This window comes from Hypomesus nipponensis, chromosome 11 (genome assembly GCF_054491055.1).
Source record: "Hypomesus nipponensis isolate SF chromosome 11, ASM5449105v1, whole genome shotgun sequence".
Taxonomy (NCBI): Eukaryota; Metazoa; Chordata; class Actinopteri; order Osmeriformes; family Osmeridae; genus Hypomesus; species Hypomesus nipponensis.
In genome coordinates, this window is record NC_140371.1 from 937,501 (window position 1) to 960,674 (window position 23,174).

Below are 23,174 nucleotides of genomic sequence, written 5' to 3' on the forward strand. Positions count from 1 at the left end.
CTGATTACTGAGAAGCACAGAAACCCGTACTAGGGAGTCACAATGACAGTTTAAATATATGTTAAGGGTCCTATTTTATATCATTTGAAGAGAGTTTGTTATGCAACATTTTTATGTTTATGAATAGTGTTTATAATATGTTTATGAATGTTACTGGTGCTAAAGCACCCATTTTGTGTCCATTACAATTTATGACATTATTATCACTTTCTTACTGATAACTGGTCAATATCTTGGTTAATGTGAACACATTGAACAGGAGATATTTTAACTCCCTCATATTTTATAAACAAGTCACAAAGAGATGTTATGCATGCTGCTATGTGGTGCCATGCAGCTTATGTCCTGGACTGTGAAAGGAGGAGGAGAGGAGAGATGGAGGTGGAACAAGACGGGGAGAGGAGGAGGAGAGATGCAGGGAGAGGAGGAAGAGAGATGGAGGGAGAGAAGGAGAGATGGAGGGAGAGGAGGAGGAGAGATGCAGGGAGAGGAGGAGGAGGAGAGATGGAGGGAGAGGAGGAGAGATGGAGGGAGAGGAGGAGGAGAGATGCAGGGAGAGGAGGAGGAGGAGAGATGGAGGGAGAGGAGGAGGAGAGATGAAGGGAGAGGAGGAGGAGGAGAGATGGAGGGAGAGGAGGAGGAGAGATGAAGGGAGAGGAGGAGGAGAGATGCAGGGAGAGGAGGAGGAGAGATGCAGGGAGAGGAGGAGGAGAGATGCAGGGAGAGGAGGAGGAGAGATGCAGGGAGAGGAAGAGGAGGAGAGATGGAGGGAGAGGAGGAGGAGAGATGAAGGGAGAGGAGGAGGAGGAGGAGAGATGTAGGGAGAGGAGGAGGAGAGATGCAGGGAGAGGAGGAGAGATGCAGGGAGAGGAGGAGGAGAGATGCAGGGAGAGGAAGAGGAGGAGAGATGGAGGGAGAGGAGGAGGAGAGATGCAGGGAGAGGAGGAGGAGAGATGCAGGGAGAGGAGGAGGAGGAGAGATGGAGGGAGAGGAGGAGGAGAGATGAAGGGAGAGGAGGAGGAGGAGAGATGGAGGGAGAGGAGGAGAGATGAAGGGAGAGGAGGAGGAGAGATGCAGGGAGAGGAGGAGGAGGAGAGATGGAGGGAGAGGAGGAGGAGAGATGCGGGGAGAGGAGGAGGAGGAGAGATGGAGGGAGAGGAGGAGGAGAGATGAAGGGAGAGAAGGAGGAGAGATGCAGGGAGAGGAGGAGGAGAGATGGAGGGAGAGGAGGAGGAGAGATGAAGGGAGAGGAGGAGGAGAGATGCAGGGAGAGGAAGAGGAAGAGAGATGCAGGGAGAGGAGGAGGAGAGATGCAGGGAGAGGAGGAGGGGAGATGCAGGGAGAGGAGGAGGGGAGATGCAGGGAGAGGAGGAGGAGAGATGCAGGGAGAGGAGGAGGAAGAGAGATGCAGGGAGAGGAGGAGGAGAGATGCAGGGAGAGGAGGAGGAGGAGAGATGGAGGGAGAGGAGGAGGAGGAGAGATGCAGGGAGAGGAGGAGGAGAGATGCAGGGAGAGGAAGAGGAGAGATGCAGGGACAGGAGGAGGAGGAGAGATGCAGAGAAAGGAGGAGGAGAGATGCAGGGAGAGGAGGAGGAGAGATGCAGGGAGAGGAGGAGGAGAGATGCAGGGAGGGTTCAGACTCTGTATCCAAAGCTCTCTACCTTGCAAGTCAGCTTTCATCAATGCTACTGTCAGCAAAACCATGAGGAGCGGAAAAGGCAGAATATACCGTCTGTTAGTAACAACAGCAGAGTGAAGAAGAAGATAGGGACAGTGCGAGAGAAAGATATAAGCTGAGAGAGAAGGGGAGAGAGGCAAATGACAGAGAGAGAGAGAGAGTTGAGGGCAGAGAGAGAGGTACGAAACAGATACAAAGATATATGCAACAGAGAGAGGGAGAGAGGGAAGGAGGGATAGCAGGATGGAATGGCAGAGAGTGAACAAAAGACAGAGATATATATATCTATATATATATATATATATATATATATATATATATATATATAGATATAGATATATATATAGATATAGATATATATATAGATAGATAGATAGATAGATAGAGAGAGAGAGAGAGAGAGAGAGAGAGAGAGAGAGAGAGGAACAGGATAGAATGGAGGGATGCAGGCTGCCATGGGACACGTTCACAGATGAAAACAGACATGTAGTATAGATAATGTACTATAGATACTGTATTACAGATACTGTAGTATAGACATCATAGTATAGATACTGTAGTATAGATACTGTAGTATAGACATCATAGTATAGATACTGTAGTATAGATAATGTACTATAGATACTGTATTACAGATACTGTAGTATAGACACCATAGTATAGATACTGTAGTATAGATACTGTAGTATAGACATCATAGTATAGATACTGTAGTATAGATAATGTACTATAGATACTGTATTACAGATACTGTAGTATAGACACCATAGTATATATACTGTAGTATAGATACTGTAGTATAGACATCATAGTATAGATACTGTAGTATAGATAATGTACTATAGATACACAGTTTCCCACAGATTAAAAAGCTATTTGTGTCGGGGGGGGGGGGGGTTGTTTCATGTCAGACTGGGGGGGGGTTTCAAACACAGAACTTTATTATATTAAATATTAATCCAAAATGATTCACACCTTCACAAAATCAACAACAACAAACCAATAATTTCTGCATATTCAGGTAGCAATGCTTGTGCTAAATAACTATTTAGCTGTCGGCTCATGACGCCAGGTAAGTAGCTAGCTCCTGAGACTTCTCACCAAAAGAAAAAAGGGAAACTTTCGATTAAGACATGTTCGTAGGTACTTAGCGAAAAGTAGCCTCAACTTTCCTAGACTTTTCGCTACGGCACTAATGCTGAAGGCTCGCTGATATAACTGTCGGTCTTAATTGAACAGTGTATGTATGCATCGTTGCTAACGTGTACTGACGTTGTGACTGTGCGTATGTGAGAAAAGACGCCTGAGTGACAGAGAGACGGAGGGAGAGCAGGGAAAGGAAATGCAGCTGAACGAATACGCTGCATGTTTTAACCTAAATAGTGTTAAAAATAAAAATTACGAAACGCAATATGTGGCGGCCGATGTTGATTCTGTGGTGCACCGCCACAAATTAGTCTGTGTGTGGGAAACACTGGTATAGATACTGTGGTATAGATATGTAGTATAGACAATGTAGTATAGACACTATAGTATAGATATGCAGTATAGATACTGTAGTATAGATACTGTAGTATAGATATGTAGTATAGATAATGTAGTATAGATAATGTAGTTTAGATACTGTAGTATAGATATGTAGTATATATAATGTAGTATAGATACTGTAGCATAGATACTGTAGTATAGATAATGTAGTATACCTATGTCGTATAGATTGTGTAGTATAGAAATTGTAGTATAGACACCATAGTATAGATACTGTAGCATAGATACTGCAGTATAGATACTGTAGTATAGCTATGTAGTATAGATACTGTGGTATAGATAATGCAGTATAGATATGTAGTATAGCTACTGTAGTATATATATGCAGTATAGACACTGTATCATAATATAGTATAAAAACTGTAGTATAGACACCATAGTGTAGATACTGTAGCATAGATACTGCAGTATAGACACCATGGTATAGATATGTAGTATTGATACTGTGGTATAGATAGTGTAGTATAGATAGTGTAGTATATATACTGTGGTATATTTAGTAGTGCTGTCAAACGATAAAAATATTTAATCTCGATTAATCGCATTAATATCATAGTTAACTCGCGATTAATCGCAATTAATCACACATTTTAATGTATTCTAAATGTCCACTGATTTCTTTTTGTCCCATAATTTGTTCTCATTTTGATGCTCTTATCAGTATGGAAAAGAGGATCGGATTGCTTAGTGCAAAGGTTTTTTTTTAAATTGAAAACAACATTGCCATCCCCTGCCTTTGACGAGGGGGCGGAGAATTCTCATCAGCTGTGTACCTACATTTACATGTAGTCATTTAGCAGACGCTCTTATCCAGAGCGACTCACAGTAAATACAGGGACATTCCCCCCCCGAGGCAAGTAGGGTGAAGTGCCTTGCCCAAGGACACAACGTCATTTTGCACAGCTGGGATTTGAACCGGTAACCTTCTGATTACTAGCCCGACTCCTAACCACTCAGCCACCTGACTCCTGGTGGTACTTGGTGGTATTTCAAACGTGCTTTGATGATAGCTCAGTTCACAACGACAAAACACACAGATCACTTTGGTCTTGTCAATGGAACTATTTGGCAACTTCTTAAAAGTAAATGTTATATTCAGAATTTTGTTGGCATCCATTTCAGCATCTCGCGCTCGCCTATTACTTACTCTTATATTACTTACTCTTTAGCCGGCTCACAAGCACAAACAAGTGTGTGCGGCGTGCCTGTTGTTTTGTTTCTGGTCTAGCTAGATCCCATGTGGGTGTTGTAGTTTTTGTAACGTCAGTAGTTGCTGCAACAACGTGAAAAAAACTAAAAAGTTTGCTTGACCAAAAAGAACGCTAATCGACGCAATAAAAAAATGTATGCCGTTATAATGGGTTTGCGATAACGCTGTTAATAAAGCTTTTAAACTGACAGCACTAGTGTAGTATAAATACTGTAGTATAGATACTGTGGTGTAGATAGTGTGGTTAAGATAGTGTGGTATAGATACTGAAGTATAGATACTGTGGTGTAGATTTAAGCAATAAGCCCCAAGAGGCCGTGGTTTGCGCTGATTTTAAAACAGGTAAGGGGAGTTGTTAGGCACGACGCGAAGCTTCAAATATTTGATATGGTTTCATAAATAAAAACAATTAGAAACAAAATTGTTAATAATAAACCGTCATTCTTCCGCCACTACAAAGTATAGTTCCTACATACATCGTTGCCATGCAACAGCCAGATGGACACCTTTGCCGTCTTTTTCAATTTGAAATATTCGATGCGCAGTAATATGGAATGTTAAAGAATGTTATGAGGACAACCTGTGAGGTTATGCTGGATTTTACAACGGCATGGAATGCGATATAGCCAATCACAATCAAGGATGGGAACAACCAGTTTTAGAAAGTGTGGTATAGATACTGTGGTATAGATACTGTAGTATAGATAGTGTGGTATAGATAGTGTAGTAAAGATAGTGTGGTATAGATAGTGTAGTATAGATACTGTAGTATAGACACTGTGGTATAGATAGTGTAGTATAGATAGTGTAGTATAGATACTGTGGTATAGATAATGTAGAAAATACACTGTAGTATAGATAGTGTAGTTTAGATAGTGTAGTATAGACACTGTAGTATAGATAGTGTAGTATAGATAGTGTAGTATAGATAGTGTAGTATAGACACTGTAGTATAGATAGTGTAGTATAGATAGTGTAGTATAGATAGTGTAGTATAGATAGTGTAGTTGAATAGTGTAATATAGATAGTGTAGTATAGGCCCTGGCACAGTCCTTTGATGTAGCGGAGCCCAGTCACTCCCAACACATCGGCATGTGTTCCAGTCTGGAAAGGGGGGGGGGGGGGGGGGGGAGCTGCCTACTCTATAAATGTTGATATTATTATTATTGTAATCAAATATTATTATTAGTGCTGTCAAACGATTAAAATATTTAATCTCGATTAATCGCATTAATGTCATAGTTAACTCGCGATTAATCACAATTAATCGCACATTTTTATCTATTCTAAATGTCCCTGATTTCTTTTTGTCCCAATCTTTTTTCAAATTTTAATGCTCTTATCAACATAGAAAAGTAGTTCGGATTGCTTTGTGCAAATATTTTTTTTATTGAAAACAACATTGCAATCGCCTGGCTTTGACGAGGGGGCAGAGAATTTGCATCAGCTGTGTGCTTGGCCATCAAGTGATATTTCAGACTGGACGTGCTGCGATGATAGCTCAGTTTACAACGACAAAACACACAGATCACTGGTCTTGTCAATAGAACCATTTGGCAACTTTTTAAAAGCAAACTTTCCATTCAGAATCTTATTGGCATCCATTTCGGCATCTCGCGCTCGTCATCCACTCAAAACGTAACGTTAGCCTACTACCAGAGAATGTCTAATATCCGTAAACGGGCTCTGCTACTACTCTTTAGCCAGCTCGCAAGCCAAACGCGTGTTTGGCGTGCCTGATGTTTTGTTTCCGGTCTAGCTAGATCCGGTGTGGTGTTGTAGTTTTTCTAACGTCGGTAGTTGTTGCAACAGCATGTGAAAAAAACTACAAAGTTTGCTAGGCCAAAAAGAGCGTTAATCGCGCGATAAAATAATTGACGCCGTTAATTTGGGTTTGCGTTAACGCCGTTAATAACGCGTTAAACTGACAGCACTAATTATTATTGTTCACTGTGCTTGGTAGTTGAGATGTGATGGTTTCCCTCTGTGTCTGGTGAACACAGATGCTTCCTAACGCTGTTAGAACCCTGCACTTCTGATGTCTGATTCTCTCTGCATGCTCTGTCTGTCGCTCTGATAAAGCCTCTGCTAAATGACGAGTGACTATATGGTCATCCATGACTCAGCACACTGCTCCACGCGCACACACATTACATTTTAGCATTTAGCAAACGCTGTTATCCAGAGTGACTTACAGGAAGTACAGGGACATTCCCTCCGAGGCAAGTAGGGTGAAGTGCCTTGCCCAAGGACACAACGTCAAATTTTAGCACGGCTGGGAATCGAACCGGCAACCGAACCGGCAACCTTCTGATTAATAGCCTGATTCCCTACCCGCTCAGCCATCTAACGCCCTACACGCACACAGGCGCACACACACGGGCACACACACACACACACATACATACACACACACAGGCGCACACACACGGGCACACACACACGGGCGCACACACACACACACACATACACACACACACAGGCGCGCACACACACACCGGCACACACAGGCGCACACACACGCCAGGGAAGGGTGTGACAGGAATACTTGGAATTGACATGACACAGATAAATAACCAATCATGGAGCATTGGAAGACACATTCTATGAGAGGAGGAGTCTGGTATGTGTCTGGAAGTGTCTGCAGAGTTACACTGTCCCCTGGTGTCTGAGCATGTGCAGAGTTACACTGTCCCCTGGTGTGTGAGCATGTGCAGAGTTACACTGTCCCCTGGTGTCTGAGCATGTGCAGAGTTACACTGTCCCCTGGTGTCTGAGCATGTGCAGAGTTACACTGTCCCCTGGTGTGTGAGCATGTGCAGAGTTACACTGCCCCCTGGTGTCTGAGCATGTGCAGAGTTACACTGTCCCCTGGTGTCTGAGCATGTGCAGAGCTACACTGCCCCCTGGTGTCTGAGCATGTGCAGAGTTACACTGCCCCCTGGTGTCTGAGCATGTGCAGAGTTACACTGCCCCCTGGTGTCTGGGAGTGTCTGCAGAGTTAAACTGCCCCCTGGTGTCTGAGCATGTGCAGAGTTACACTGCCCCCTGGTGTCTGAGCATGTACAGAGTTACACTGCCCCCTGGTGTCTGAGCATGTGCAGAGTTACACTGCCCCCTGGTGTCTGGGAGTGTCTGCAGAGTTACACTGCCCCCTGGTGTCTGGGAGTGTCTGCAGAGTTACACTGCCCCTGGTGTCTCACCTTCACAGCCGCGGTCTATCTGGCCCACGCAGGCCAGCGCGTCAGACAGCAGATCAGGCAGCCGGCCGTTCAGATCCACAGACGCCAGACAGCCCTGGAAGCCCTCCCTGGCGTGCACCAGCTTAGGCAGGTCCTTATACATCTCCTTGGCAACACCGCCAATATAGAGGTCACCTGGAGGGGGTCAGGGAGGGGACAGGGTGAGAGACGAGACAGGGTGAGGAAGGGGACAGGAGGGGGAGAGGAGGGGTTGAGGGAGGGGGAAGAGAAGGTGGTCAGAACATAGTTACATCAGCCTCTTGTACACAGCCTGTTAAAGGAGGAAATGTTGCACCTCCATGCTGCCTCACAGCTCTGTATAAAAAGGTAGGAGCACGGATCGGGGGGTCATTGTTGTATCGGTCTCAAGCCGTCAGCGGAGGTATTCAAGGAGCCGAAACACGTCTGGTTAAAGACACAGCCGGGATAGACGGACTACACACGGATGTGCCATGGACGACCCTACCACACGGATGTGCCATGGTTAAGCCAGGGAATAGTCCTTAAGCATTTTCATTGATTGCTACAGGAAAATGGACTGTTCCTGAAACATCAAGGGAAAGGGAAACACTGACTGAACCGGAAACTGGAACATATTCCGGATCTGGCCTTCATGGTAAATATCACTGACCATTTGAACACCTCACAAACTGCAAAGTGGAGATCAACTTTGTACTATGATGACGTTTGTGCATTTCAACAGAAACTCATCAACGATGGCAACATGGATCGATTCAAGATGAAAATATCAGAACTGAAGACAGAATATCAGCAGTGTTTTCAAATACGGAACTTCAGCCCAAAATCTATTTACATCGCCTCTCTCTTGTAACCCCTTTGATGTACCAATCGACCTACAAATGGAGTTGATTGACTTACAGTGCAGTTATGTGGTAAAAGACTAATTTGCCAATGTTGACTTGCACACATTCCATCAGCATTGCCTCTGTGAGTGTGCATGTTTGAAAGTACTTCATTTCAATAATGAACATAAATCCAAAGTGTGCTCTCACTTATCACATGCTCACTGAAAGGACATTATGAAAGTGCCAATTGCTCTAAGACTCCTGATATTGAGAAGTTGGTTGAAGCTAAGAGGTGTCACACAGTTCTAAACAGTAACCATATACTGAACTCAGTTGAGTGCTTCTGTACTGTACTAATCTTTTCCCAATTAGCATCCAAAAATGTTTATTTAAAAAAGGCTGATGTTGATATTCAGAATGTCTACAATCAGTATATATGTATTTTGATATTTTTCACAGATATATATTTTCTAATTTGTTGATGTGTATTTTTAATCAGAAACAATGTATCTGATGATCCTAGATTCTCATGGTTGTTCCATTGGTCATTTGCTGTTACCTTCCTCTTCTCCTTGAAATAAAAATGTCATTACAATTTAGGATGAAATACTTTTAAATAAAAATGTCAGTGTGATGTAGTGAAATGAAAGATCTGGGGTCTCATTTATAAAACTGTGCGTAGGATTCTTACTAAAAGTGTACATACGCCCAAAAGCCTAAAGTGGCGTACGCACACAAAAATTCAGATTTATAAAACCGTGCGTACGCACACCTGTACGCAATGTTCCCTTTATAAATCATAGATTACCCACAAGTGTGCTTACGTGAATCAGCATTGTACCCCGCCCTGAACACGCCCATTTTTAACTATAATAGTCAATGCAAAGCACCTCATGAATGCTAATCTAGTATCTCATCATGACCCTGGCATACAACTGTTCTTTACGGTGAATCATAGCGCATGACAACTTCTCAGACACTGTTAGCCTATTGGTGGAGCCCGAAAACTCAAAAAATGTGGTGGCCTGTAGATCACCAATTTAAAAAACTGTGCGAGTGGCGTAAACTGTGGCAGTGATACTGCGAGTCGAGATACAATCTGAAAACACAAGTGTTTTGTTATGAACAGTAATCTATCAAAGTCTGGACTGATAACGAGGACGTGGAGTGTAGCTATTGCACGGGAGCTTAACAACTGTATTTCCAGTTTTTGACATATGAGGATATTTGCACAGTATTAAAGAAATATATTTAGTTATATGCTGTGTTCTGCAGTTATCTAAAGGTAGGATATGTGATGTTATCCTGTATTCCATGCAGTCGGGGAATCTCCCCCTCCTGAACTCCCGTAGGGGACAATCTGATGGTGAGGAAGCGCTGAATTTGTATTTAAAATTTGAGTCGCCAATTCCAACAGTTTTCAAAATGTGCGTAGGCCTACGGGAGGGTCAGAGTTTGCGTGGAGGACCGCACATTCTCCCGTCAAGTTAGTTTTTTATAAATCACAACCTTTGCGTGGAAAGTGGCGTACGCACATTTTCAGCCCCGTTTTGTGCGTACGCAAGCTTTATAAATGAGACCCCTGGTCCAGTTTGATCCTTCATGTTGTGGTAATGTGTGTCAATCTGCCTCGTATGGCTGTTATAGGAACATTTCCCTTAGAATGTCCTGTTATAATACGTGTCAAGTTCCATCTTGTTCTGATTTTTCTCGGCCTTCCTCAGGTGATATTTTAACCAATGTGGCCCCCGAACCCAAATGAGTTCCACACCTCTTAGTGGGAATAATGAGCTCTGCTGCTGTGTGGCAACACTGACCTCTAGTGGACAGTCTAGAGTAATGCAGTGAAACAGCCTGACACTGTCTAAAGGTGCAGCATCTCTAGTGGAGGATCCCATTTACTGCAGATAAGCTGCATCATATTATCTATGTCTCTATTTACAGTAGCCTCCATGTGGTTTTTAAATACCCTCACAGCACCTCTAACTTCCTCCATCTCCCACTACCCCACCCCAGACCCCCTCCCCCTAGCTCTAATACAGCCTCCCTCCTCCAGCCCTTCAGGCAGCCCTTCCACCTGCCCCCCTGCCCAGTGGCCAGACTCACCCTTCAGGTCCAGGTTCTTGGCCCCCGTGGTGGTCTGGGTGGTGACCTTGGTGTCGATCTTGACGGTGTGCAGGTTGTTGGTGTCTCTGGAGACGAGGACGTTGTGCCAGTGGTTGTCGTTCAGAGGCTTGTTGGAGTTTCCCTTGATGAGATGGGCTCCGTTTCCCAGATCCGACACGTAGTGGAGGTACCTGAGAGATTGCAGCGTTATGGATCTGCCCACAGCCTCAACACCCACTTCAGCTACCGCTGATATCACCCTAGTCTCCTCACATATCTCCTGCTGGTCTCTCCTAGTCTGACCTCATCATATATCCTGCTGGTTTCTTAGTCTCATCTCATCACATCTCCTGCTGGTCTCTCCTAGTCTCATCTCATCATATCTCCTGCTGGTCTCTCCTAGTCTCTCCCCATCATATCTCCTGCTGGTCTCTCCTAGTCTCTCCCCATCATATCTTCTGCAGGTGTCTGCTCGTCTCTCTCTCCGGTCCCACCTACCCCTTCACCAGCTCCACCACGATGAAGTCATTGCCGTCGCCGCTGTTGAAGAGGATGAGTCCGTCGGAGGAGGTGGTCTTGAACTGGAAGAACAGGTGCATGGAATAGTAGGCCTGCAGGGTGGTCAGCGACACGTAGCTGGAGCGCGACTTGAAGGTCACCGGGTCGGCCACGATGCTCTTGAAGCCGATCATTGCGTTGAGCTCGCAGTACTCAATGTCTCCGTTCTTGCAGAGGTCGATGTAGGCCAGGCCGTTGAAGGAGAAGCTTTGGAGGTGGCCGATGAAGTTGGAGGGTACGAGGGACAGGAAGCGTTTCTCCGTCACGATGCCTGTCTCCAGGTTGTGGAACTCCAGCTGAGTGTGGTCACCCGCCATCTGACCTGGGGGAGGAAGGGGGTCAGGCGGAGGAACAGAGAGTGTTGGAGGAGGATGCAGGGTTTGGTGGGGGGAAGGAAGGGAATGAGAAGGAAGGGACATGGAGGAGAAGAGATAATGAGGGAGAAAGGACAGAGAAAGAGCACGTGTGTGACAGAGAAGAGTGGAGGAGAAGGAGGGTGTAGGAGGAGGAGGGAGAAAGTAGGAGGAGGGTAAGGAGGGAGAGAAGGGGAAGGAAGGAAGGGAAAGGAGGGAGAAAGGAGGAGGAGGGTGTAAGAGGAGGAGGAAAATGAGGGAGAAGAGAAAGGACGAGGAAGAAGAGGGAGAAGAGGAGGAGGGGAGAGGAGAGAGAAGGAGAGGAAGAGGAGGGAGAGTGGGAGAAGAGGAGGAGGGAGAGTGGGAAGAGGAGGGGAGAAGGAGAGGAGAAAAAGGGAGGAGAGGAAGAGGGAGACGAGAGGGATGAGGAAGGGAGAGGGAGGAGAGAGAGGAGAAGGAAGGAGGAGGAGAGAAGGAGGTACCTTCCACAGCAGGCAGGTCATCCACGGTAAGCTTCAGGTTCTTCCCTCTCCTGAACACCCTGACCGTGTGCCACTCGTTATCATTCAGGTTCTGACCCGCAAATAAAGTCTCTGGACCCTTACCTGTAGAACAGCCCAGAGGAAGGTTAAAACACTCACACACAAACACCTTCATACACACACACTTCCATGCTTATAAACACACACACACAGTCATACACACACACGTACATGCTCATTAACGCACACACTCATACACACAAGCTTAGTCAGACACTCAAACACACACACACACAGACACACTAAGAGTACATGAGTAAAAGTGAGCAAATAACAGGAAAAACTGACAAAAGGAAAGAAAGAAGGTAGAAAAGAGAGACAGAGAGAGAAAGGGACAAAAGAGAGGTAGAAAGACAAGGGGAGAGAGGAGAGATGGATAGAGGTGGGATAAAGAGGGGGGGAGATGGATATAACCAGCCTGACCACTAGAACCAGCCTGTAAATCCCCTGGGGTCTCATTTATAAATGTTGCGTACGCGCAAGGCTTAAAATGTGCGTACACCACTTCCCACGCAAAGGTTGTGATTAATAAAAAACGCGAGAATGTGCGGTCCTCCACGCAAACTCTTACCCATCTCAGAATCAGAATGGGATTTATTTGCCATGAAAGTTTGCACATACAAGGAATTTACTTTGGCAGGATGGTGCATACTAGGGCTGGGTGATAAATCGACAAAATAACTATCGAAGTAATGACTTCCCTCAATAAAGATATCGTTCAGTTATTTGGAAGTTGTTTGGCTTTTTGAAATCCGACAAAGAGCAGAGCAATGTTCGGTGCAAATTGGTGTAGTAAACATAAACAAACAGGTGGCTACCAAGTCTGGTAATACGACAAACTGCAAATGTGGACTTCTTGTTGACCTCGACCTAGGGTCTCGGTTAACAAACGTTTTAACAAATCTCTGCTTACAAGGTGTTGGTAGATCTGTCGAAAGATCTGTCATATTTGTTTTTTTATATAATGTAACACTCATTGGAACATGCAGAAAGTGTGAGTTTGCGCCAAGGTATTGATAGGTACGCTGTTGATAAAAGCAAGGTTTTAAAAAGCTTAAGTTACTTGACCCCAGGTAGGTGCTCCCTGGGGAGCAAAAACTGTTTATGTGGCGTAAAGTATTGGTCCTAATGGACCGCAGCCTTCTGCCGGAGGGGAATGACTGTAACAGGGTGTCCAGGGTGGGAGGAGTCTGCCACAGACTTCCTCACTCGCCTCAGGGTCCTCGAGGTGTGCAGGTCCTCGAGGGAAGGCAGATTGCAGCCAATCACCTTCTCTGCAGTGTGGATGATACGCTGCAGCCTGCTCTTGTCCTTGGCAGTGGCAGCAGTGTACCAGGTGGTGATGGAGGAGGTGAGGATGGACTCAATGATGGCTGTGTAGAAGTGCACCATCATTGTCTTTGGCAGGTTGAATTTCTTCAGCTGCCGCAGGAAGTACATCCTCTGTTGTGCTTTCTTGGTGAGGGAGCTGATGTTCAGTTCCCACTTGAGGTCCTGGGAGAGGATAGTGCCCGGGAAGCGGAAGGACTCCACAGTGTTGACTGGGGAGTCACACAGGGTGATGGGGGTGAGTGGGGCTGAGTTCTTCCTGAAGTCCACAACCATCTCCACTGTCTTGAGAGCATTGAGCACTAGGTTGTTCTGGCTGCACCAAGTCACCAGGTTGTCAGCTTCCCACCTATAATCAGACTCGTCTCCACCAGAGATGAGCCCAATGAGGGTGGTGTCGTCCGCAAACTACAGGAGTTTGATGGATGGATGACTGGAGGTGCAGCTGTTGGTGTACAGGGAGAAGAGCAGAGGAGAAAAGACGCAGCCCTGAGGAGATCTGGTGCTGATGGACCGGGAATCAGAGACTTGTGTTCCCAGCTTAACGCACTGCTTCCTGTCAGACAGGAAGTCTGTGATCCACCTGCAGGTGGAATCAGGCACGTTCAGCTGGGAGAGCTTGTCCTGAAGCAGGGCGGGGATGATGGTATTAAAGGCAGAGCTGAAGTCCACAAACAGGATCCTGGCGTAGGATGCTGGGGAGTCCAGGCCTACGCACATTTTGGAGACTGCGAATTGGCGACACAGATGACCGTATACTGTAGTCAGACTGCAGAAAGTAAATGTGTGAAGACTGATTACTCTTAATATTTATATATTTTATTTTTCTAAAAAAACATTTCATCATTATCAGGAAGATTACATCAGCAGTGTTATTTGCGCTTGTACTGACTGATAATTGTTCCGTAAACATCTTGTACAGTCCAACACTAATTTTAAATCAAAATTCAGCGCTGTATGTCTCACCATCAGATTGTCCACTACAGGAGTGCAGGAGGGGGAGATACCTTGACTGCATGGAATACAGGAAAACATCACATATCCTACCTTTAGATAACTGCAGAACACAGTGTAGCCTATAACAAAATATATTTATTTAATACTGTGCATATCATCATATGTCAAAAACTGGAAATACAGCCGTGAAGCTCCCGCGCAATCGCTACACTCGTTATCAGTCCAAACGTTAATACAGTTCATAACAACACCGGCATGAAGAAACATGTGAATATGGTGCCACTCGCACGGTTTTTTAGTGGTGATCCTGCAGCTGTGGCCACCAAATAATGTAGGTTTTGTTTTTGTAATCCTTTTTGTTCTTTTCCCACCTGTTGCCATGATTCACCGTAAATAACAATCGCATGCCAGGGTCATTAATATACTGGATTAGCATTCATGAGGTGCTTCGCATTGACCATTTATGGTAAAAATTGGCACTTTTTTGGCGCCCCCTTCTATATCTCAAACCAATATTTTGACATTAGGGTAAAATGAGCCAAAAATCGAAGCTAGCCAGTGACTTATGACGTTCCTTGTTATTGCCATTCAGTCGAAACATCAGTTCAAGTTCAGCTGTACCGCAATTTGTGTCATTTTCGATGTCATGAAATACAAATTTTAGCAATCATAACAACGGACGTGTTGGTGGAGCGAGCTAATTTTGTTCAGGTAGATTGATTGCTTAAAATGAGTGAATAATATGTGCCACAAGTGACCAAGACCTTCTAAGATTGTTGTTTGCCAGCCATCAACAGAGCAGAAGACAAAAAAAACATTATTTGCACGTGATGAGGGAGTGAATGTGACTGTGCACCGTGTGTGCACCGTTGAACAAGGGGGCGTGGCCGGAGCTAATTCAGCACGGACGTGACATTAGGTGCGTTTGACTTCATGGCCAGCAGATTCTCACGTCAAGTTAATTTTAAAACATCACACCGTGTGCGTGAAAACCAGCGTACGCAAGCTTTTCGTGCGTATGCAACGTTTATACATATATGAGGCCTCTGGTCACTAGAACCAGCCTGTAAATGGCCTGACCACTAGAACCAGCCTGTAAATGGCCTGACCATTAGATCCACCCTGACCACTACAACCAGCCTGTAAATGGTCTGGTCACTAGAACCAGCCTGTTAACCAGCCTGTTTACCAGTCTGACATCTAGAATCAGTTAGAGTGGGGAGATGTGTGGGGAGGGGGAGGGGTATTGTGGCATGGCAGACACACTGAGTTCAACACAAACAGGAAGTGAGAACACATAGCTCCTCAGAGTGTTTCCACAGAGGAGGAGTTTCACTTTGCTTCAAAATTGGCTAACAGGTAGCATGATAGTAGCATTGCCACGAGTATTATGCTAGCTAACTTAGACCGGAAGCTAACTAAAGCTAGCTAACTACCATTTCGGAAATATCACTTGCGCTGTGGGGACCATTGGAAATATTTAGAACTCATTCAATTAAAGGTTAATATTAGAACTAACTCAGCTAAAGGTTAATATTAGTATCAATTCATTCAAATAAAGGTTCATATTCATCTCAACTAAAGGTTCATATTAGTCTCAACTCACTCAACCAAAGGTTCATATTAGTCTCAACTCACTCAACTAAAAGTTCATATTAGTCTCAACTCACACAACTAAATGTTCATATTAATCTAAACTCACTCAACTAAAGGTTAATATTCATATAAACTCACTCAACTAAATGTTAATACTTTAGTCTCAATCGATGAGAGCTAGATACCTTTTGACACTAATATCATAAAGAATTTGATTATATATTTATTATGGAATAATTAACCTATCAACTGAAAATAACCTGAGTTGGCCTATGACTAACATAGTTATTAGTTAATAACTAGTAAATTATCTAACAATAATGTACATTGCTACATGCTGGAGTCGTCCAGCAGAGGGCAGTCGAGATCCATATTGCACACTTTTTTTCCCTCCACCTCTAACTACCCCCTCGTACACCCTGATCCTCTTTAACTACCCCCTCGAATACCCTAATCCTCTATAACTACACCCTCACATACCCTGATCCTCTATAACTGCCCCCTCGTAAACCCTGATCCTCTATAACTACCCCCCTCATGTACCCTTATCTCCACCTTGTAGTCTTGGCACCCCCCACCTGCACACAATTTGAACTACAGTACCCATCCAAGATGACGTCTTCTTCTGCTGCCACACACACAGACACAGACACACACACAGACACACACACAAACACACACTAACCACTAATCCTGAGAAACTGGCATTTGCATAATCTGGGTTCTTTCAGTAATTGCATTACAGAATCTGAGTTGGCAGCAGACAAGTTGTAGTAGACTACAGACACTCCACTAAAGCCCCCTCCCCCTCCCCCTCCCCCTCCCCCTCCCCCTCCCGCTCCCGCTTTCACTTTTCCTTTCCCTCTGGGTTTCCTTCACCCTCCTTCCTGCATCCCTCTCTCTCTCTCCATCCCTCTCTCTCTCTCTCTCTCTCTCCATCCCTCTCTCTCTCTCTCCATCCCTCTCTCTCTCTCTCCATCCCTCTCTCTCTCTCCATCCTCTCTCTCTCTCTCTCTCTCTCCATCCCTCTCTCTCTCTCTCTCCATCCCTCTCTCTCTCTCTCTCCATCCCTCTCTCTCTCTCCATCCCTCTCTCTCTCTCCATCCCTCTCTCTCTCTCTCCATCCCTCTCTCTCTCTCCCTCTCTCTCTCCCCCTCTCTCTCTCCCCCTCTCTCTCTCCCCCTCTCTCTCTCCCCCTCTCTCTCTCTCCCCCTCTCTCTCTCTCCCCCCCTCTCTCTCCCCTCTCTCTCTCCCCCCCTCTCTCTCTCCCCCCTCTCTCTCTCTCCCCTCTCTCTCTCTCTCTCTCTCTCTCTCTCTCCTCTCTCTCTCTCTCTCTCCATCTCTCTCTCTCCCTCCCTCTCTCTCTCTCTTTCTCTCTCTCTCCATCTCTCTCTCTCCATCTCTCTCTCTCCATCTCTCTCTCTCCATCTCTCCCTCTCCATCTCTCCCTGTCTGAGGATAGATCCCACTCCTGGGCTTCTGGACTTTCTGGAGTGGGTCATGAATAATGAGTACGGGTCATGAATGATGTTTTAACATCAGTCATATCGTCATCATGGATGTTCTGAATGACACGTAACGAATCATGTTCCTGTCACTTCATGTCAGATTGAGTGGAGGCGGGAAGGTGGGGTGAGGGGCGAGGAATTGAACAACCCCCACACTGACACCCTACTGCCCGACTGACTGTGAGTGTTACTGTCAGGCCCACTGTAGCTCTGGTTCTGTCATCAGGGTGAAGGTGTGTGTGTGTGTGTGTGTTTGTGTTTCATGGGGAGGAGACAGAGAGAATAAGACAGCTAGAAGGAAAGAATGATGGCAAGAGAGACAGAGAAGGAGAGAGGAGAGAGAGGGAGGGAGAGAGAGAGAAAAATATATTTTTAGGTAGTTGTCACACGGCAGCTGTTAACAGTGTTTAAGCTGAAGTGGCAGTTTTGTGCAGGCAGCTTGGGGCAGCCTCTGAGATCTGGGGTCCTAATTGACAGTGATGGGCACCCTCCACCCCCCCTCGCAACACAACGCCTGACAACACATATTAATTAATGCCTGAGAAAACGAGGGCAAGATATAATAAAGAGAAAATATGGGGAAAAAAGGGAATTGATGTTGCAGCTCCTGGATGTTTAACAGCAGTCTGCTTCTGAACTGCACTGGAGAAACTCTCTAAGAACCTCCATTAAAGTCCCTTCATCTGAGACTGAGCCAAACATCTCTCTCTATCTCTCTCTGTCTATCTCTCTGTCTATCTCTCTGTCTCTATATCGCTCTCTCTCTCTCTCTCTCTGTCTCTCTTTATATCTCTGTGTTTCCCAAAATTTGGAGGATTCCTCTCTGTTGTCACAGTGATTAATCATGTCTGATTACAGAGCTGTGGTCGTCACAATGCCAACACGTGTGCGAGTCTGTCAATCATTCAGACACAGCTCAACACCAGTCAAAACACGTCACATGACCGTCCGCCAGGACGTCTGTCAGTCACACAGCTAGACTGTGAGCTGGTTGGCCAGTCTGTTCGGAACACGCGTGTGTAACAAGATACCTCTCCCCCCCTCCCCTCCTCCCCCCCAACTCCCTCGTCTTCATGCCTGAACAGGCAGGTTAATGAGAACAATTAAAATCACTCTGGCTTTTCTTTTCTGTCAAGAAAAGTCTCCCAAATTTACAGACAGACAGACAGACGGTATTCACAGACGGACAGACAGACATTTATCAAGGGAAACACTGGGAGAGGAGGGGCGAGGAGGACGGGCGGGGGTGGGGATGAAATGATGCGTTCTAGGACAGACTGTTTAGATCTAGGAGCGTCAGGGTTTGTTAATTAGCAACAACAGACGTTTACTCTCCTCATTAAATCCACTCCTCTTTCCTCTACTGTGTCACCTATGCATCTCCTCTCCTCTATTCTCTCCCCACCTAGCCCTCTACTCTCTGGTTTAATATCAGGAATTCTAACTGACTCACAACTACGAGTGTTCAACTGTCCCTATATTGAACTGAGCCAGTGTGCCTGGTCTCTGAGTCTGTGAAGGAGCGGTGTGCTGTGCAGGCACAGCTGGAGGAGAGAGCGGGGAAGGAACACAACCATTCAGACCCATACAGGAGACACATCACAGTTAGAGAGATACACTTAGAGAGAGACCCCGAGGGAGTAGATACAGGAGAAGTAGAGAGAGAAGAGGAGAGAGAGGAGGGACAGGAGAGCAGTGAGGAGAGAAGAGACAAGAGAAGAGAGAGGAGAGGAGTGAGGAGAGAGGAGAGAAGGGAGGAGAGAAGAGAGAAGGGAGGAGAGAGGAGAAGAGTGAGAGGACGTGAACATGAACTTACTGGAGGAGCAGTTAATCCTGATACAGTCTAGACGGGGGAGAATAGAGCACATGTGATTCCTTCAAGGAGACAACTGCAGCATCAAACATACCCCCCACCCCCTGGGGACGACACGCCAACACACCCCTCCTCTCATGACCCCTCTGCCCCAGCCCCAGGACTAAGGCCTGGGCAGGGTTATCTGCCCCAGGACTAGGGCCTGGGCAGGGTTATCTGACCCAGGACTAGGGCCTGAGCAGGGTTATCTGACCCAGGACTATGGCCTGAGCAGGGTTATCTGACCCAGGACTAGGGCCTGGGCAGGGTTATCTGCCCCAGGACTAAGGCCTGGGCAGGGTTATCTGCCCCAGCCCCAGGGCCTGAGCAGGGTTATCTGCCCCAGGACTATGGCCTGAGCAGGGTTATCTGACCCAGGACTAAGGCCTGGGCAGGGTTATCTGCCCCAGGACTAAGGCCTGGGCAGGGTTATCTGCCCCAGCCCCAGGGCCTGAGCAGGGTTATCTGCCCCAGGACTAGGGCCTGGGCAGGGTTATCTGACCCAGCCCCAGGACTATGGCCTGAGCAGGGTTATCTGCCCCAGGACTAGGGCCTGAGCAGGGTTATCTGCCCCAGGACTATGGCCTGAGCAGGGTTATCTTCCCCAGGACTATGGCCTGGGGCTGGGACAGATAACCAATGTCAAAGCAGACCAGACAGGTCAAAGTGGTCTTCAACCTTGGTCCTCAGGGCCCACTGTCCTGCATGTTCTAGATGTTTCCCTACTCCAACACACCAGATCCTAATAAATGGGTCGTTATATTGCTTCTACAGAACATGGACAGTGGGTTCTGAGGACCAGGGTTGAAGACCACTGTGACCTGTCTGGTCTGCTGGGGGTCTTTCTACACCCCCCCGCCTCCCGTCTCTCTCTCTCTGACCGTCCCTACCCCCGCCCCCAGCCCTTGCCTCCTCCTATAGGGTGCCAGCGTGTCGTCAACCTCAGCAGAAGAGCGGCCGCATACAGCCTGGGAGCCAATCACAGAACCCCCACTGGGAACGCTCTGGGAGGGGGATGGGGGAGTCTGGGTTCAAGGGGGTAGGATTGGGTAGGGGTGGGGGGTACAGGGCAGAGAGGCAGGGTGGGGGTGGGGTGGGGGGGAGAGAGGCAGGGTGGGGGAGAGGATACAGGGCAGAGAGGCAGGGTGGGGGGTACAGGGCAGACAGGCAGGGTGGGGGGTACAGGGCAGAGAGGCAGGGCGGGGTGGGGGGTACAGGGCAGAGAGGCAGGGTGGGGGTGGGGGGTACAGGGCAGAGAGGCAAGGTGGGGTGGGGGGTACAGGGCAGACAGGCAGGGTGGGGGTGGGGGGTACAGGGCAGACAGGCAGGGTGGGGGTGGGGGGTACAGGGCAGAGAGGCAGGGTGGGGGTGGGGTGGGGGGAGAGAGGCAGGGTGGGGGAGAGGATACAGGGCAGAGAGGCAGGGTGGGGGGTACAGGGCAGACAGGCAGGGTGGGGGGTACAGGGCAGAGAGGCAGGGTGGGGTGGGGGGTACAGGGCAGACAGGCAGGGTGGGGGTGGGGGGTACAGGGCAGACAGGCAGGGTGGGGGTGGGGGTGGGGGGTACAGGGCAGAGAGGCAGGGTGGGGGATACAGGGCAGAGAGGCATGTTGGGGTAGAGGGTACAGGGCAGAGAGGCAGGGTGGGGTGGGGTAGAGCGCCCCTGCTGGAGAGAGGGTCTGTGTGCTCCGGGGCAGTAAGCAGAGACCCGCAGGCTCAGAATGATGAAGGACTCTACCCTCCTTTACCACTCCACACAGCAGCACAGGGTGTGTGTGCGTTTGTGTGTTATATAAGTGTATGGAGTATGTGTGTGTATGTGTCTGTCAGTGAGTGTGTGTGAGAGTGAGAGAGTGAGTGAGTGAGTGTGTGTGTGTGTGTGGGGTACCTAGGTTGACGGTGAGTCTCACACGCCCCGCCTCCAGCTCCAGACGTAGGGTGTCGGCTGAGTCACGTGACGTGGTTGCCATGAGAACGCCGTAGGCCCGCTGGGAGCGAAACCGTAGCGATACATCCTCAGCTTCTGTATGCATCACCAACGGCAACTGGATCTTCATAAACTTACTGCCATCATAGCTGAGTATGGTAGCATCTAAAGGGGGAGGAGAGGAGAAGGAGGGAAAACAAGAGGAGAAAGGGTGGCATTACTGATCACTATAGTGGATGGATAGCTGAACCACCAGTGGTGAGACAGCTAGCTCTAGTGAGACAGGGAGACAGCTAGCTCTAGGGAGACAGCTAGCTCTAGTGAGACAGGGAGACAGCTAGCTCTAGTGAGACAGGGAGACAGCTAGCTCTAGTGAGACAGGGAGACAGCTAGCTCTACTGTAGTGAGACAGGGAGACAGCTAGCTCTAGTGAGATAGAGAGACAGCTAGCTCTAGTGAGACAGGGAGACAGCTAGCTCTACTGTAGTGAGACAGAGAGACAGCTCGCTCTAGTGAGACAGGGAGACAACTACCTCTGGTGAGACAGGGAGACAGCTAGCTCTTGTGAGACAGGGAGACAGCTAGCTCTACTGTAGTGAGACAGAGAGACAGCTAGCTCTAGTGAGACAGGGACACAGCTAGCTCTAGTGAGACAGCTCGCTCTAGTGAGACAGGGAGATAGCTAGCTTTAGAGAGACAGGGAGACAGCTAGCTCTAGTGAGACAGGGATACAGCTAGCTCTAGTGAGACAGGGAGACAGCTAGCTCTGGTGAGACAGGGAGACAGCTAGCTCTAGTGATACAGAGAGACAGCTAGCTCTAGTGAGACAGGGAGACAGCTAGCTCTAGTGAGACAGAGAGACAGCTAGCTCTAGTGAGACAGGGAGACAGCTAGCTCTGGTAAGACAGGGAGACAGCTAGCTCTAGTGAGACAGGGAGACAGCTAGCTCTAGGGAGACAGGGAGACAGCTAGCTCTAGTGAGATAGGGAGACAGCTGGCTCTAGTGAGATAGGGAGACAGCTAGTTCTAGTGAGACAGGGAGACAGCTAACTGTGGTGAGACAGGGAGACAGCTAGCTCTAGTGAGACAGGTAGACAGCTAGCTCTAGTGAGACAGGTAGACAGCTAGCTGTACTTTAGTGAGACAGGAAGACAGCTAGCTCTACTGTAGTGAGACAGGGAGACAGCTAGCTCTTGTGAGACAGGCAAACAACTAGCTCTAGTGAGACAGGGAGACAGCTAGCTCTACTGTAGTGAGACAGGGAGACAGCTAGCTTTAGTGAGACAGGGAGACAGCTAGCTCTAGTGAGACAGGGAGACAGCTAGCTCTAGTGAGACAGGGAGACAGCTAGCTCTAGTGAGACAGGGAGACAGCTAGCTCTAGTGAGATAGGGAGACAGCTAGCTCTAGTGAGATAGGGAGACAGCTAGTTCTAGTGAGACAGGGAGACAGCTAACTGTGGTGAGACAGGGAGACAGCTAGCTCTAGTGAGACAGGTAGACAGCTAGCTGTACTGTAGTGAGACAGGAAGACAGCTAGCTCTACTGTAGTGAGACAGGGAGACAGCTAGCTCTTGTGAGACAGGCAAACAACTAGCTCTAGTGAGACAGGGAGACAGCTAGCTCTACTGTAGTGAGACAGGGAGACAGCTAGCTCTAGTGAGACAGGGATACAGCTAGCTCTAGTGAGACAGGGAGACAACTAGCTCTACTGTAGTGAGACAGGGAGACAGCTAGCTCTAGTGAGACAGGGAGACAGCTAGCTCTAGTGAGATAGGGAGACAGCTAGCTCTAGTGAGACAGTGAGATAGCTAGCTCTAATTTAGTGAGACAGGGAGACAGCTAGGACTAGTGAGACAGTGAGACAGCTAGCTCTAATGTAGTGAGACAGGGAGACAGCTAGGACTAGTGAGACAGTGAGACAGCTAGCTCTAATGTAGTGAGACAGGGAGACAGCTAGCTCT

The 23,174-nt window shown here is 47.4% G+C and overlaps 1 protein-coding gene and 2 non-coding genes across 3 annotated transcripts in view; all 3 read right to left on the minus strand.

Annotated features, from left to right (window-relative positions):
- Window positions 1-23,174, minus strand: part of LOC146267632 (neurexin-1a-like) — a 195,087-nt gene that overhangs the window by 87,079 nt on the left and 84,834 nt on the right. The window contains exons 10-15 of the mRNA XM_084709264.1: window positions 21,174-21,377; window positions 19,251-19,277; window positions 11,985-12,107; window positions 11,090-11,471; window positions 10,592-10,782; window positions 7,641-7,814 (exon numbers count right to left, since the gene is read on the minus strand). Of these exons, the coding sequence (XP_084565390.1) occupies window positions 7,641-7,814; window positions 10,592-10,782; window positions 11,090-11,471; window positions 11,985-12,107; window positions 19,251-19,277; window positions 21,174-21,377 (1,101 nt within the window). The remainder of the gene's footprint in view (window positions 1-7,640; window positions 7,815-10,591; window positions 10,783-11,089; window positions 11,472-11,984; window positions 12,108-19,250; window positions 19,278-21,173; window positions 21,378-23,174) is intronic.
- LOC146267634 (small nucleolar RNA SNORA49) lies at window positions 19,427-19,553 on the minus strand. Its single transcript, XR_014724695.1, has one exon. It is a non-coding gene; the product is annotated as a small nucleolar RNA SNORA49 (small nucleolar RNA).
- On the minus strand, window positions 19,587-19,713 carry LOC146267635 (small nucleolar RNA SNORA49). Its single transcript, XR_014724694.1, has one exon. It is a non-coding gene; the product is annotated as a small nucleolar RNA SNORA49 (small nucleolar RNA).